The sequence below is a fragment of the Talpa occidentalis genome, unplaced genomic scaffold (assembly GCF_014898055.3).
Source record: "Talpa occidentalis isolate TD23 unplaced genomic scaffold, MPIMG_talOcc4v2.1 talOcc4.11, whole genome shotgun sequence".
In the NCBI taxonomy this organism is placed as follows: domain Eukaryota; kingdom Metazoa; phylum Chordata; class Mammalia; order Eulipotyphla; family Talpidae; genus Talpa; species Talpa occidentalis.
In genome coordinates this window covers 4,912,694-4,929,605 of record NW_023601104.1, presented here as the reverse complement: position 1 = coordinate 4,929,605, position 16,912 = coordinate 4,912,694, and the positions used below count along the sequence as shown (strand labels likewise).

Genomic DNA, 16,912 nt, shown 5'->3' with positions numbered 1-16,912 from the left:
CTCTCCTAATTTCATTCTGGTGGGCAGCAGCAAAGGTCTGAATTCCAATCTACAGTTTATATGGTTAGATGAACACATATATTTTTATAAATAACATGCTATTGTTTATGTTTATTAGAAAATACATGCAGTTATGTCATGCTGCCTATATCTTTGCAAATCTCAAAACATTGCTGTTTTGAGTTCCATGTTGAAATATAAAATTTAGTGTTTCTTTCAGTAGTCGTACAGCATTTTGTTTTATGAATAAAAATCCTTCTTATAATTTCTCCTACTATTGATAGACACTGAGGTTGCTATGAACAACTCTGTGCTCACTAAGTTTCTAATATTCAAACTTACAAGCAAATTCTTCGAAGGGGTTTACCCAGAAGAGGACTGACTGGGTGCTACACTAAGTGCGTGTTCAATTTTTATCACATGTTGACAAATTACTCTCAGAAATGTTCAGGCCAGTTTGCACTCTCGCCAGCAATGGATTTTAGTACCTGCTTCTAAAATTTTAGCACCTGCTTCTAAAATTTTCAATGCTGGCTATTGGCAAACTTAAATCTTTGCCAATCTGCTACATAAACAAGGATCTCTTCTTACTTCAATTTGCATTTCCCCAATTTACAACATAATCTAGCATCTTTTTTTTATATTTATTGGTTGTTTAGGTTTCTTCTTTTGTGCAATGTTCAGGGTTTTTCATGTGCTTTGCTAGTTTTTTTCCTACTAGGTTATTTGTGGAGATTTTTCTTCTTAATTTATTATCTTTCTCATTAATGATCAATTAATTTTTCTTCCTGGCATTCATAAGTACATTTGCTTTCCTCCAAGTGCAGGGTAAAAAAGGGTAGAGAAACTATGCAATGCAAATATTAATGCCATGCAATGAAACACTGAAGTATAACTGCTAAGGTAAGGGCATTTTTCCTTAGAGTCTAGTTTTCCTCTTTGAAGGTTACACAGATTTGATTCCCATCACATTTCCTACTAAAGCATTTCCATTTTAAATCATACAAGTGCTAATGACCAGAGGGAGGGGAAACACTAGGTAAAACCAGCTAGGTGGCCACTTGTTTTGACTGGAATCACCTATTGAATATTTGTCCATGAAAATCAGGATATGAATCAAAGGAGGCCATTTGAATCTGAAATTTTTGGTATGAATCATTTAACCGCCAGAAACATCTTTTTTAATTTTTCTCAAGTTCATTGTTTATAGCATTTTTTTTTTTTTTTTCTCTAGGTAGGGTGTTCAAGGTCAGTCTCAAGTGGGTACATGGCTTTATTCTCTATCTGGTGCAAATGACATAGATGGTCTCTGGAATTAGGTGAACAACCACAAACAGATCTAAGTAAAAACTTGCCTCAAAGGCCTTTAAATTTCCTACTCAGATTTGGAGAGTAGTTTCTTCTTAGCATCTCGGGAGTTAAACAGAGACAAACGCCGTCTATAGATAGGGAAGCAAAGCAACAGAAAAGAGCTTTTCTTTTACAGACCGGTAGCTGAGCAGGCTCTACACTTCTCACAACAGCCTCCGAGTCATTTCAAAGTCATTTCCTTAAGTGACATTTATCACTTAGCAATCATTGATTAAGCATCTCAGATTTTAGACGTTAACTTTAAAGCTACATGGAGTCATTCTATTTCTTTCCCCTCTTGCTGAGAGCAGGTTTCAATTATGTAATTATGGTTAAAGTGGTCTGTAGAGTTTTTACTCTTATCCTTCATCCTGATTGGATAATGGTTTGCAATGACTGGTTGAGAGCTGTGCAAACACAAATATGAGGAGAAAAGTTTGGATATCTATATAAATATTTACAAACATACTTGACTGTAAACTCTGTTAGGTGAGGGCCTATGCCTGTCCTATTCATGAAGCCCCAGGCTCAGCATTTGGCTCAGCTGATAATCCTAGTTAGGGGGTATGTGCTGGGCATTCTCTGTGCACCACTATTTATTTATTGAATCCCAATTCTGCATTAGTTACTTTGTATTCTATGTCCTTTGTGATCAAAAGTCATCAAGACAAAGTCCCCACTCTCATGGAGCTTACAATCCAGCGGCTAAGAGATATAAGTGACAATGAAGAAAAAAAACGATGCAGAGAAATGGGACAAAGAGTCAGGATGGGCTGGGATAGGATGTTTCTCCACAGAGAGACTGGTCTGAGAAAGCTCCAGAGAAGGGAACTTAGTGACCACCTACTGGCATTTACTAGCTAAATGCATTACTAGCTAAATGCACCAGCAATGCATTTCAATACCTGCTTCTAAAATTTTAGATACAGAGATAGAGATGGAAAATGAGGTAAAGATTGAGATATAAAAAGCCACAATGTCAGCGCTCTACAATAACTACTTCCATTTCAGGAGACAAGAGCTCTGTCCCCTAGTATTTTATTTGGGTCAGTCTAGCAGTCTTGGGGAGAAGTGACGAACGCATTGATTTTAGATGACAGGAGTTAATGAATTTTTAAGAAAACAGTCTCTTTTTCTGGGGGATGAGGGGGAATAGTTTACACTTTAGAGAACAGCTGGTTTCTATACAGCTTGGTGGTGGGTTGGGCTATTAATTGCCTAAAGTATTTTGGGATTATTTCTGACTACCTATCTCTCCCTCAGCTCACTGGATCAGGGTGAATCTTCAAGCTTCTTGAAGTTGGAATCCTGCAGGCAGCTACAAACGATGGCTCACGGGGTGATCTGACAAAAACTTACTCAAAAAACATATAAGGCACCGTCCCAGGTCATGGGTGGAAGCTGGCGCTTGCACAGCAAAACGTGCAGATTGATGATTCTCTAAATATCGATTTCATGCAGCCTTCCCCCTAGTTTCACTTATTTTAAAAACTCCAGTTCAACTTCCTAACAGTATCTAATAGGTGTTCAACGTTTCTGGCTCCCTCCCCCTACTGCCTGCCTAAAAAAGAAAAAAAAAAAAAAAAATCATGCTTTTTTTTTTTTTTTCACTTTTCTTCGCCAAGGTCTTAAATCACAGATGTTTCAGAAGCACCTTTGATGGGGTTCATCGTTTTGTTTATTTTGTTTCAGTCGTTGCAGACACCTTCAAACTTCCTCCTCCAGCAAAGTCGTCCCCTGCCCGGCTGAGGATCCCAGCTGCAGACCTTGCAGCCGGCTGACTTCTGCACGGGCTGCAACTTCCACGCGCAGACCCGGCGGCCTCTCCGAGGACCCAGTTCTCCAGCTGCAGAGCAAACGCAAGTGTTCGCCCATTTCCAAAACTATCTCTGCAATTGGTCTGCTGGCCACCCCGGGTCTCTCAGTAACCAACACAGAATGTGACATCCGCTCTTCACACACGTAACTTTTTGTCTTAACTTTCTGGGAAGTTGTTTCCTGGCGCTTTATTTTTGCCTGCTTGAGTCATCTCTAACATGCAACCCCAAACCGCTTCTCGCCCAGCGACAGTTTTCTCTTTGAAAAGATGGTGTAGAAACAGAAACCTGGACTTCTGAGGGTTCCTGTAGGCGGACTGCACCCCCTGCTCTCGGGTCCGCGCGCCCGCAGCCGCGGCCGTCAGCATCCGAGCCGAGAGCGCTCGTGGCGCGCGAGCGGGGCAGGAGGGGGTCCTGTTGGAGAGCGCGCCGGGGTACGCCCGGGGGCCGAGGTCAGCGCCTCGAAGTTGGGGGCCTCGGGGCGGAGGGCCCTGGGGCCGCAGTCCCGCTCCCTCGGGGGGCCAAGAGCCGCCTGATCTGCGCGCTCCCCGGCAGCCCCGCGCGTCCCAGCGCCGTCTCCACGAGCCGGCACCTCGCGGGACCGACGCAGGCTGCGCGGAGCCGGGAAAGGAAAAAGCCCAGGCCCGGGGGCGGAGGGGGAACGAGGGGCCAGGAGCCTGGGGGATTTCCTCCCGCGCTTCCCTCTCCAACGGGAGCGGAAAATGTGATTTGCTGTGCATTCCAGGCGCGGTTCCCTGGGGTGACCTCTCCCAGCCGGCCCGGGCGGGGGAGCAGACAAAGAGGCGAGGCAGGCGGAGAGGGGACCCCGCGGGGAGGCAGGCGGGGTGCGGGGGGCGGGGGCAGTACCGGGAAAGGGGGCGGATAGCGGGTCCGGCCGCGGCGACGGCGTCTGGCCAATGGAGAGGCACGGCCCGGGGCGCCGCGCTCGGCCGCCGGCATTTAAACGGGAGCCGGCGCGATGCCCCGCACTCGGTGCGCCCTCCGCGGACCGGGCGACCCCGTGTGCAGCTAGAGCCGCGCTCCCTGCGCAGCCGACCCCGCGCCCAGCCCGGGCGGCTCGGGCCGCGGCCGCACGCAGCGCCACGCGTCGAGAGCGCAGGTCCCGGGGACCCGCCGCGGTGACAGGTGAGCGCGCGGGGCGCGGCGTGTGCGGGGGCGGGCGTGTGCGTGTGGAGGGGGCCCGCTGCGCCCCGGGGTGGCGCGCCGTGCGGACAGGCGGCGGCCCCGCGAGACCGCAGGCCGAGGTTGCGTGGGATCGACCCTGGAGCGCCCTTGCGGGGTTCCGACTGCCAAGGGCCTGGCCGCGGGCACCCCACTGCGCGCGGTGTGCCCGCTCGGGCTGGACGAGAGGCTGCCTGTCAACAGCGGGCTCGCCAGCCCGGCTCCCCAGGTCCCCGGGCGAGCGCCGGGCTAACGCGCCTGGGGCGCGCGTGGCGGCGCGACCGAGCAGAGCTGCCCCATATGGCACGAGCGCGAACTCCGGGCGACGCGAGCGCGGGAGCGCAGGGAGAGTGAGCTGCAGCCGCGGGGAGCCGCGGGGACCGGACGGCCGGCGGAGTCCTGTGCTGCAGGCGGGCGCTGGGCCCGGGACTTCTGGGGCGCACGACCCCGCCGCGGGCTGGCGCGTGCCGAGATCCGCGCTGGGTCCGCTGGCAGGCTCCCTGGGTGAACCGGAGACTCCGGGTAACGTGGAGCCGCCCGGGTGGGCCACTGCAGAAACCCAAAGGGTCGGCTAACCAGACAACTGAAGCGAGGCGGTGCTGTCTCCGACGCCCGGGCCGGGGACCCGCAGTGCTCCCGCACCCACGTGCTGGCTGCGCGCTGGCGGCGCCGGGTGCCGGCTCCTCTGCTGCTCCCCGCCCCGCGTGCGCTGGGCAGCTCGGCTGACGGCCAGGCGCCAGGCGGCTGTCTCGCCTCGCCCGAGGCACTTGCGCGGGCGCCTCTTCCTCTGCGCCCCAGGGTCCCTGGTCTGGGCTCCCCGCGCTCGCCAGCGACGGGTGACGCGGGATTGGTGACTAGGGGCAGGTCCCCGGCTTGGGCGCTCGGGCCATCGCGCCTCCTCATGTGCCGCCTTGCTCGCCCTGCGGACCCCTCAGCCATTTGTGGAGCAAGATGGGGGGCATCTGGGCGGGCATCTCGCGGCGGGAGTTATCTGTAGACTTCAGACTTGGGAAGAACCGATGCATCCCCGCTCTCCCTTGGCATTGCCTTCGGACCCCAACTCTGCCTTGTGGGCGCCCCAGTCTGGCGTTCCACCCTGCAGGGGTTAAGCAAAGTTTGCCGGGCCTGGTAGGGTGGGCGCAGGAGGAAGGTGGCCAGCCTTGGCGGTGAAGCCCTTCTTGCGCACCCAGAACTGGCCAGAACGGACTCCTCAGTGGAACCCAGCTGCAGCCTTCTCCAAACCTACCCCGAATCCCAGCTCTTGAAGACAGAGAAATGGTCTCCACGTTAGGGGATTAAGATCACTTAAGTGGTACAAGGGAGAGAGGCGACCTTCAGTAGGTAATTGGAGCTTCTGCTGAAAAGAACAGATCCCAGGGATGTCCCTATCCATTTCTGTTCCCCTTTCGAGATGGTGCCAGGACACGAGTGGATTAAAACAATCTACTGTGTGAAGTGGGTCACCAGGGTGTTAAGCTGTCCCAGGGCCCCCAGAAGAGTGGTTTCCTTCTGGCTATACACACAAGTTAAATAAATAGCAAAGAAGAGGTTAAGATAACCTCGATCCCAGAGTGAGGAGTCTGCTTTCACCCCAGGGCTTTGCAGGAGCCCTCCCCTTCTTTTGGAAGGGGGTTGGTATGGGGAAATTGAAGGGAAACCACAGATTCTCATCTCCCTCCTGGCACAGCCAAGTATGCAGCAGTATATAATCTGATTACTAGCACTGGATAAATGGCACTGTCCAATTCTTAGTATTAGCTAATTATTTAAGGCTTCTTTAGAACTGTTGCTGCTGCTGCTGGGGGGTGTGTGTGTGTGTGTTTGTTTAACCCTCAGGTCATTGTAGGAATTAACGTGTTGTAAACTTTGTAATTTTACAGGTTTCCTATTTTCTTAAACTTTTGAGTGAAATGTTTTGGTAACCCACGGTCTATAGGAAATCCAAGTTGGCTAATGTATTCTTAATATGAAGTGGCCACACATAGGGGAGAATAGAAACCAGTTGTGCCCCCCCTTTCTTAGAGTTGCCTGTCCTGGCTTCTAAACCCAAGTTCTCAGTCTTAATGCTTAAGTATTAAAATTGATAAAATGCCCAGAAATTTTATGCCACAGACCACTCTCCCAAGAAATGTCTGTTGACAGTAAAGTTGGGGAATGTGTCCTAGAAGACAGAGTAAAGGACAGAGGTGAAAACTTGAACCTTTTATGTGAAGGAAATAGAAGAGGGGGAGGTCACTGAGGTATCCAACTGAAAGGCACAGATTAGGCAAGTGTTGCCAGCCCATGTCTTACATCTGCAAGGAATTGTCTGCAGTTTGAACATACGCTCTTAGAAATGCAAAGTACAATAGTATTTCCTAGGACAAGAGAAGTATTTCACTTCACATGTGAACGTGAAGATATAAAATAGGTAATTATTTGAGTTACAATATTCTTCAAACTTCATTTCATTAGAAACAAGTCCATGTGTCCCTTGTTAACTACTATGCCGTGTGTTCACGGACCTCTGACTAACATGTGTTTGGAGTCTACATAGACCTGTCCTCAAACTTTGGCTCTGTCTGCCACACGGGAGCTGTGACCTTGGACAGTTTCTGGACTTCCCCGACTCTGAATTCCCTGATTGGTAGAAGGAAGAAAAAATTATCTACTTCATAATTCATTGCAAAAAGAATATATAAATGTAGTCAGAACTTAGCATAATGCCTGGCATGGTAAGGGATCAAAAAAAAAAAAAACAACTCATATTATTAGGAAAGGCAGTTCTATATGACACCAGTATATATCACAGGGTGGTCCTGAAATTAAATCCCACATCCCATTTACACAGAGACTAACACACATCTTTCATTATAATACAGACTTTGTAATTTGGCTGTCTCTCAATCGTGCTACTCAGTGAACATTTAATATTACTTTCTAACTCGTTTTCTGTCAACCACAAGAGTTGTATGCCACCATGAACGTCACCAAAAAATCTTATGGTGAGCATAGCGCTCCTGAGTAACTGCCAGGTGGTCTCCTTTCTGCTCCATGCGATGTTGGACCCCAGTCTGATTCAACATGATGGTCTTCAGAATAGGGAGGTTGTGATTAGACCACTAGCAACACATGCAAGATGTGACTCTAACCTCTAGTAGTTTGCAAACCATTCTTCTTACCTTCTTGGTGGAACTTGTCTAAAAAAAAAATCAACTCAGTCTATTCTTAAGGCAAAAGTCTTTACTTAATTTCTATAAGTTGACTGTCTTTTTTTATTGTCTTTAGCAAATGAACAATAATCTTTGTTCGCTTCAAAGATTTAGTCCTGACAGATTATTCTAAAACTTGGCCTGCACTTAGGGCATTTGCTGTCATTTACCTTATTTTTATTATTACTACTTTTATTCTGGGTGGATTATTGGAGATCATGCCTGCTGACATCTTTCTAAACCTTGATTTAACAGGAGGAATTGACCAGAAGTTACCAGACAGAGACATCTGACTTGCTGAGCACTGTTTCTTCACTGTAACTCCCACGTATCACTCCCTTTAACTTATTGTGAGCAGGTTGGTTGGTTACAGTGAGAAATAGGCCAAAAGAGTACCCCAAAAGGCTGTCTCAGTTTTTCCAAAGACGTTGCGAACATTAGAAACAGGTCACACCCAACATTTTTATTTCTTAGAGCCTTAGTGAAGATTGGAATAAATTTCCACAACCTGCACAAGAGAGAGGTAGCTGGTATGGGTTCTCTTGAGCACAAATGTTTGCTGTTGATCAATTAGGGAAAAGTGGAAGAAAGCTTCAGGTGAAATAGACCTGCTTGGCAAATATAAATATCTATGCCCTGTTGACAGGTGAACTGGGGGAGAAGATGGTGTTAAAGAAAACAACAACAACAGGGGGCCTCCCAGGTGGCCTAGGGGTTAGGTCGAAACACTATGAAGCTATCCGCAGCCACTGCATCACGACATCCATCCCCTGCCAGGGAGATGCCCGCATGGTGCAGCAGACCCCTCCTGTCTCACCAGCTGCTCCCCTCAGCAGTGTATTTCAGTCAATCTGCCTGTTCTGTTCCTCACTTTGTCTCCTGTGAATCCACTCACCCCACCCCCATACCTCTGGCCTGTACCCAAGTTCTTGTTTACATAAATAAATTAACCTTTAAACAACAACAACAACAACAAATTGGGGAGAGGTGGGTTTTGCAGTAGGGAACATTTGCACATAAAGCACCATAAAAATATGATCAAAATATTTACCGAAGCAGGGATGTGTTAAGTTGGAAGCTGAGGCAGAGTTTGGAAAGAAGAAAACTGTCTGCAAAGGAGAAAAACAGATACCCTTTATGGGTGTCATGATGGATTTGGGTCTATGACACAGCTTTCATTTAATGATGTGAGTGGGTCATTTCATGGGTGGGTTATTTCATGAATGGAAATGATCATAAGATATTTGCAGTTCTATGTTGGATGTGAGTGATAATTCACAGGAAACTAAATCTGGATTAGCATTTGAATTGTGCTTTGATGATAGGGCACCTTGCTAGGTGTTGATATGGAAAAAAATTGTCCTTACGGAATTTACATCTTCTTGATTTCCTCCATGTCTCCATGATATTTACAAAGTGCAAATTATTTGGTGACAGTGCAATTGGGATTTCACGAACAAGGCAGTTTTATTCCTTCACTGAATAATCAAGATCAGCTTGGGGGGTGGGGGTGGGGGGGTTGGGGAGGGAATTGGGTGACCACAATGACTTGACAGAGTCCCTGGTTTCAGTTCTAATTATAGTTTAGTCCCCCCCACTCTTATTCAAGTGGAATATGCAGACTGCCTCCGAGTGCTGCTATTCTTAAGAAGCTGAGGCCTTTGTTGACTGAGATTCCTGAAGTTGGTTTTTACTTGTCTCCAAATAATTATTTATAAACTTTAAGAACTCAAAAGTCTTGTTATAATCACTGAAGATCTTTCAAGGGTAGCCCTTTCTTTAAAAAGTGAAAAACCAGTGCATAACTTTTTCCACATCTAATAAATCTTATTTTGAGAAAAATTAACTGTTCTTAAACAAACAAACAAACCAGCCTGTCATTCTAGACTCTTTTGGTTTATGGGGTATGCGCGCGCCCATAGGAACAGGAAGTCTGTCCAAATTAAAACTGAAAACCACAATTGACTCATTTTGAATTAACTACTTTATTGATGGTTCCTGCTATAGTGAATACAATGACTTGAATTAGAAACTAAAACTCACAGCATTCCACAGGGGATCAGGTAAAAAGTAGTGGACATTAAGAGGTTCCCTAGGTTGGGAGGGTCAGAAATCTAAAGGATCATGATGAATGGGCTGTGCCTCTCCCTGGCACATGTGAAGGCAGCTGAAAATGTAAAGAACAGGAACTTTCTAAGTCAATGTGCTCCATAACAACCCCTTCCTTACCAGTTAGCGGCTACTGTGGCAGGCACTCATGAATAAGTCCTCCTGGCTCTTAGACGTGATACTTGCTTAATGATAGATGTGGACATGCCAGGTAGAAAGAATTGAGTATACAGAGGGTCCAGAGTCAGTTGGGTAGACTGTCTGGGGTGGGGGTGGGGGGCGGAGGTGGCCTCATGGTGTGACCCTGCAGTCAGGGTACATTCCCTGTCAGTCCCAGGTGGACCCATGTGATGGGGAGGCCCATTCAGACCTCCCAGAGGTCTGAATCTTCCCTACAGGCCATTTTTAAAAGGGCTGGGGAAGATGTGGGCCTAGATCTGGAAGTGACTTATGTGTTCCTCTCTGGAAGAAGGCCGAGACTGAATTTTAGTTTAGATCCTGACCCGAATTGAATAAATAGCAGAAACTTGTGAAAGCTTCTCAAATTCACAATATATTTGCCCAGGAGACTGAGCGGTCATGGTTCAAGTTATCCCGGTCTCTGGAGAAAATCAGCACTGGTTTATAACTAGACTTTTCTCATGAGTGATTTTTTAAAGACAAAACAAGAAAATTAATTTTTTGTTGTTGTTGGGGGCAAAAAAAGTTCTGTTTAAAGAACAGGGATATTGTAACATAAACTGACAAAAACCAGGGAGTCTGCAGTCAGGGCAGGAACTAAATGTCACATTATCAGCTTCAGACTTGAACTTGCCCTACAGTATTAGGTTAACGTTGGAGATAGTGCCATTTAAGGCTATTTTAACATTTAATTATCTTCATTTGAGATTATCCTTCAGGTTGAATGGTCTTACCTACCAGGGGGCTGTTCCTTAGCAACTGTGGATTCCACACAGCCTTTGTCTTTGAAAGATAATTGCCCTAATATCTTTAATAGTGCTAAGGTGTGTAGTGCTAAGGTGTGTAGTTCCTTAGGGTCCATGATAACGTTACTATTAAATTGCACTTAGTGGTTATCATGTGCAAGCTGGTGCTCAAAAGTGAGTGGGATGGGGAGGGGCGTGTGTGTGTGTTGGGGGGAGGTGAGAATTGGTGTGTCACAGCTGTGCCATTAAGTCTAGAAAACCATGTTTTCTGGGATGGGGGTAGGGGAAGCTTCAGGACTAGGTCAGATATTTGTGATGGCCTGAGGAGGGAGACTGTGAATTGGAAACTGCCGTGGAAAAGAAAGGCCTTCCATATTTTTATAATCCGTGCCCCTTGGTGGCAAGTACTCCAGCCTTGCTGCTCAAAGCTTGTTATAAAGGCAGATCTATGGCTTCGGATCTGCATTTTAACAATATCCCCAGGTGTGGTCTGCACCATCAGGTCTGAGAAGTATTGTCCCAGGAGAAACTCAATCACCTGATGCTTCTCTCTTGCACTCTTTTTTAAAATATGCTTCTTCTGGGCCTCCTCCCCTCTTCCTCCGATATCTGCCCTACTGTCCACGAATATCCTGCCTCTAGAATAGCCCTCCTTTCTCTGATTTACACTCTGAACTCATTCATTTCTTGCCCTCTTTCCTATAGGTGTCCCCTCCTCTGCCTCTACCCATCCCTTTGAATGTTTTTCTTGCCATTGGTCATATGCCATCGCCCTTTCTGACTCATATCTAGCTCCAAACCTAGCCACAATAATTCAATTATTATTTATTCAGTGTAAATAAATATTTACCTTTATTGATGTAAATATTTCCATAGACAAGTTCTCTTGCATCCGTTTTTTCTACCTTCTAAATTGTATGCACACACCTGCACACATACATGTGAATGACATAATGAATATCCATGCCCAATTTAAAAAACGAGACTAAGTGAGCAGTTTGGGAGTCTTTTTTTTTTTTAAAGATATATTTATGCATGTAAGAACTGGGGTACAGGCCAGATGTGCGGGAGGGTGAGAGGATTCACCAGTGACAGAGTAGGGAACAGAACAGGGAGATGGACTGAAACACTGCTGAGGGGAGCTGCAGGGAGACAGGAGAGGTCTGCCGCACCATGTGGGTAGCTCCCTGGCTGGGAATCGAACTTGTGCTGCAGAGGTTGAGGACGGCTTTATAAGTTGCGTCTTAACCACTTGCGCCACCAGGGAGGCCCAGCCTGTGTTATATTAATGTTTAATTAAATAACTTTTCCACGGTTCATGTCTCCAATCTTTTTCTCTGCCGCAGCATGAGCCGCACCGCCTACACAGTGGGAGCGCTGCTTCTCCTTTTGGGGACCCTGCTACCGGCTGCTGAAGGGAAAAAGAAAGGGTCCCAAGGAGCCATCCCCCCGCCAGACAAGGCCCAGCACAACGACTCGGAACAGACTCAGACGCCCCAGCAGCCGGGCTCCAGGAACCGGGGGCGGGGCCAGGGGCGCGGCACGGCCATGCCGGGGGAGGAGGTGCTGGAGTCCAGCCAGGAGGCCCTGCACGTGACCGAGCGCAAATACCTGAAGCGAGACTGGTGCAAAACCCAGCCGCTCAAGCAGACCATCCACGAGGAGGGCTGCAACAGCCGCACCATCATCAACCGCTTCTGCTACGGCCAGTGCAACTCCTTCTACATCCCCAGGCACATCCGCAAGGAGGAAGGCTCCTTTCAGTCCTGCTCTTTCTGCAAGCCCAAGAAATTCACCACCATGATGGTCACACTCAACTGCCCGGAACTGCAGCCCCCTACCAAGAAGAAGAGGGTCACCCGCGTGAAGCAGTGTCGTTGCATATCCATCGATTTGGATTAAGCGGGGCCTACCCAGCCTGTCCTAGGGATGCAACCCCAGGCAGGCCCCGAGCCAGACCTAAAACAGCCCGATTTTTAATTGGCTTAAACCTAGAGGCCAGAAGAACCACCGCCTCCTGGCAGGAGCCTGCTAGTGCGTAGTTTGTGTGCATGAGTGTGCTAGAGGGCACTTCTTATTATGCAAACGTATCCACTTCCCCTGCATGGCACAGAAGGCCTACACCACCTGGGCACACTCAAAGGGGCAGGGTTGTGGTCTGGTTCTGCCTCTGTCTTCCTGGCCCCCCGGGTGCTAGACTCTCCCTTCAGAGTGAATGTTAATGGAAGAGGCCACTGGGAGGGCAGGAGGCTCTTCAGTGGCCTAGACTTGGCAAAGGTATTTCGACCTGTGCCTGCTTCTCCCTCCCTCCTCCCTTCCACAGACTGTCCCTTCTTCAGTTCTCAGTGACTATTTTGGTCTGCTCCCCTTTCTGCCAAAGTTTCTAAATGAACTCATTTGAGCACAGATATGAATGTTTCCCATTTGGCAAGACCCTTTACCAGGGGGAGGTTGGCACAGGAAGGGCAGGAAGGAAGGAAGATGCGAGAAGGGAGACGTTGACCAGTGAGCCCAGCAAAACTCAGTAGAGAGAATAGCGTCTTGAGAGGAGAACCCCCCAGATCCCCAAATACAGTGAGACTTGTGCTATGGCAAAAGGTTTTTTCCTAGTATTTACCAGAACTCAAGTGAACAGAAGAGAAAGAGACTGTCCAAAAGTCCTTAACTTTGGTTGTCATTGTGATCTGCTGGAACCAACCCAAATCCAAATTTCAACCCTAAAATGCCAATGGTTCCTACTTTCAGAACAAGTGAGCTAAACTTGAGCAACCCCTCCTGCTTTGCCCCTCAGGTAGGATGATAGATGTAAGTTCTCTAACTACACGCAGGGATGGCCACGGAATAAAAACGGCCTAGGCAGAAGGCCCCATGATCTTCCTTTTGCTTGGTTATAATCACCTCTTCCCCAGTTCATAATTTCTATGTCATGCTTCTGACAGTCACACGTCTGTGCTGTAAAGACTCTGCCTCTGCTGCGTAGGAGACCCAGCTTCATAGGAGAGCGTTCAGGGCCTGCCATCAAGACCCATCAAGACCCAGCCTCGTAGGAGAGCATTCAAGGCCTGCTCCAATTTAGCTGGAAGTATGTTTTGAGTCTTTTCATTTTAGCCACTGTTAGGAAACTGAGCTGGAGAGAAGAGACAGGAATTAAAGGGGATTGCCCCACTGAGGAGTAGCTTGTTACCTGGGCATGTAATATAAAGGATGTGACCTCCTGTTCTTCCTTGGCCCTCTGAGGGTCAAATGGGAAATTGCAGTTAATAAATCTGAGCATTTGGGTGTGTTCGATAGCTGGCTGTTGCCAGGAGGGTTCGTGTAGGTAGTAACCATCCAATCCCTAGTAGGCACTGTCCCCTGATTAAACTCTGGCTAATCACGATGCCTACTGAGGGTTTATCTAATGGCCAAAATGTGGGGTGGGTGAACCTTACTGTGTTTCGCATTTGGCTAACCTGTTTTCCTTCAGACCTGAAGCTTTAGATTTAAACCCCATTCCCAGACTCTTTTTGCCCCACCAGCCAAGTAATATGGGAAACAAACACCACAGACTTGCATTTCAGTTGCCCATCAAAAGGCCCCAGTGTTCAAAGCACCATCAAGAGTCTGCTTTTATTTTATTTTTGTTTTGGTCCAGTGCTCTCCCATCTAACAACTAAACAGGAACCATACTTGGAGGCAGAAGTTATCTTGAGCACCCAAAACGTAGGGTCTAATTTTAAAACTCACTACTGATGATTCTACACGAGGTGAATTTGAGCAAACACATCGTCTGTGCATTTTGTGTACAGTGTATGCCCCAGCTCCAAATCTTTCTATCATCCACATCCTTCAACAATAAAGCACAGAATGGATCTAATTAAGCACACGAAGGCTAAGCCAAAATTTTGAGGGTGGGGGAGAGGAAAAGAAAGGGGAAGGAGCTGAAAATGTAAAACCACACTAGAGAGGAAAAATGACATTCAGAACTAGCAGACACTGAATTTCTCTTGTTGTTTTAACTCTGCCACAAGCATGCAATTTTGTTAAAAAGAGATGACTTAAGTTGGCAGCAGTAATCTTAGTAGCTTGTACCACAGTCTTGCATGTAAGTCGGATTTGGCTTAAGTAAAGAGAATTTCCTCAAAATCAACTTCACTGAGATAATCAGCAGCATAACTGCCCTAAAAAAGTACAGCACGAGCCAAAGAGGGAAACGCCTGCTTCTCTTTCTGGGCCTTTATGAAGAGTAGCACAAGTGTGGTGTGTCCCCAAGAGTTACTGAAAGTGCCATATCTCTTCCATATTGTATTGGAGTCACCGATGATGTCATGATAGGTTTCTGTTCATTACTATAGTAGATTTTTTTTTTTAATGACAAGACATTTGTGATCTCGATCTTTCCTATGAAGATAATGCCAACCACTAAATATGAGTTCCACGATGTACGCTTTGTGCTTGGCATTAAAAGAAAAACACACATTCCTTAAGTCCGTAAGTTGTTTTTTGTTATTGTAGTTCTTCAAAGTTAAAAATGTAAGCGAAAAATCCGGAGGAAAGGATAATTTCCACTGTGTGGAATGTGAATAGTTAAACAAAAAGTTATGGTTATTTAATGTAATTATTAATTCAAATCCTTTGGTCACTGTGATTTCAAACCTTTTTTTTTTTTCTCCTTTATATGCCTTCCTCTGAGTTGAGCAAAAACACACCGTGCATGGTATTGGAGGCTTTTATCAGGTCAGAGGGAAAACACTGAACTCTTGACAAGTCTGAGTATGCGTTACAGAGTCGAGGCCTGAGCTTTTATTATTTGAATGGACTGTTCCTTAAAGGTTAATATTTCTGAGGCAATATTAAGACAGATTTTAAATGTTATTTTGGAAGACTTCTGATGTGTGTATGTAAACAAATAGCAGATCGTTCACAAGTCCTTTTAAGGAGAGAATCTCAAATAAAAAAAAAGTGTATGTCTAGACCATTTATAAAGAACCAGTTAATGCTTAAGAGTGAGAGTAGTTCTACTGATTTGTCATTCTCAAGATATTTAATATCAACTGCATTATGTATTATATCAGCTCTAATCATTTAAAAATAACAGAGAATTATATAGGCTTTGATTGAGGTACTTTGCTGTGTATAAGGTTGAGGGAATTTGAGTCTCATAAAAGCTAATTTGGTTTAAAGCAACGTTTTGTGAATCTGTAACTAGAATTTCACCCCAATAATGTTCTATATAATCTTTCCCAATGAGCAAACAATAAATCGAATTTCTTCTCTGCTTGTGTGTGTGTGTGTGTGTGTGTGTGTGTGTGTGTGTGAGAGAGAGAGAGAGAGAGAGAGAGAGAGAGAGAGAGAGACAGGTAGTGGGCACAGGGGGCATTGAGATGGGTTCGTTTGTCATGGAAAGGGAGGTATAAAAGAGATGGTTAGATCACTTATGATCACAAAGGGGATTTATTCCATCTGACCTTCCAGATCCTTCTTGATTTCAGCCTCAGGTTGTGGCAGTGAGAAAGCCCCTTTGCAATTGAAAAAAGAGCTAAGGAGGGTTATGCTTGTGCCTTCAGACAGTTGGAATGGTTGTCACAGTCACACAGAAAATATAACAGCTTTATGTGAGCCAGCCCCGGGGAATAATGGGAGATTGAGATTGGTTCAGTAGGGAGAAAAACTTTCTTTTCTTTTTTTTATTTCTCTTGAGGTAATGTGGGTTTACAACACTGTATATGTTTTAGGGGTATAAGCTCACACCTCTTCAGATGTATGTTACCACACCATGCCCAGCACTAACAATCTTCCACCACTGCCCACTGGACCCCACTCACCCCAATCCTTCTGCTCTGACTGCCTCAGTTCTGCAATCATTTTTCAAGGGTTTGTTTTTATCTCTTCCTTTGCTTCATTTCTTTATATTCCACATATGAATAGGAATGAAATCATCTGGCATTTGTCTGTCTCAGAAGGGAAAACTTTTAAATGGTGAGAGTGATTCAGTAATGCCTGAGCTGCCTTTGAGATGGTGAACTCTGTGTCTTTGGAAATATTAAAACATACATCAGATATTATTTGATGGGTATGTGAGGTCAAGAGAGTCATTGCGCTGGGTATACAACTGAACTAGTGGATGTCTGAAGTCCCATCCTACTCAGACACACGAAACAGGACTTTTCCTAGATATTGGTTCTCTGACAAGATAATGAAAATATCAGAAGCTATATATGAAGTGCTTGTGCCAGACACTGTGCTAAAGATTTTATATTGTTTCACATCTAATCTAATTACATCTAATCATGCAACATTTGTACTGTTACTGTCTTTACCAGGGGCTAGTGAACACAGGGTTTTACTCCAGCACTTG

General features: G+C 46.3%; 1 protein-coding gene across 1 annotated transcript; it reads left to right on the top strand.

Moving 5' to 3' along the window:
- The first annotated feature begins 4,155 nt into the window (after positions 1-4,155).
- GREM1 (gremlin 1, DAN family BMP antagonist) lies at positions 4,156-15,855 on the top strand. The gene is made up of 2 exons (XM_037502159.2): positions 4,156-4,313; positions 11,922-15,855. The coding sequence occupies exon 2, from the start codon at positions 11,923-11,925 to the stop codon at positions 12,475-12,477; it is 555 nt and encodes a 184-aa protein (XP_037358056.1). The 5' UTR covers positions 4,156-4,313; position 11,922; the 3' UTR covers positions 12,478-15,855.
- Positions 15,856-16,912: the final 1,057 nt, after the last annotated feature.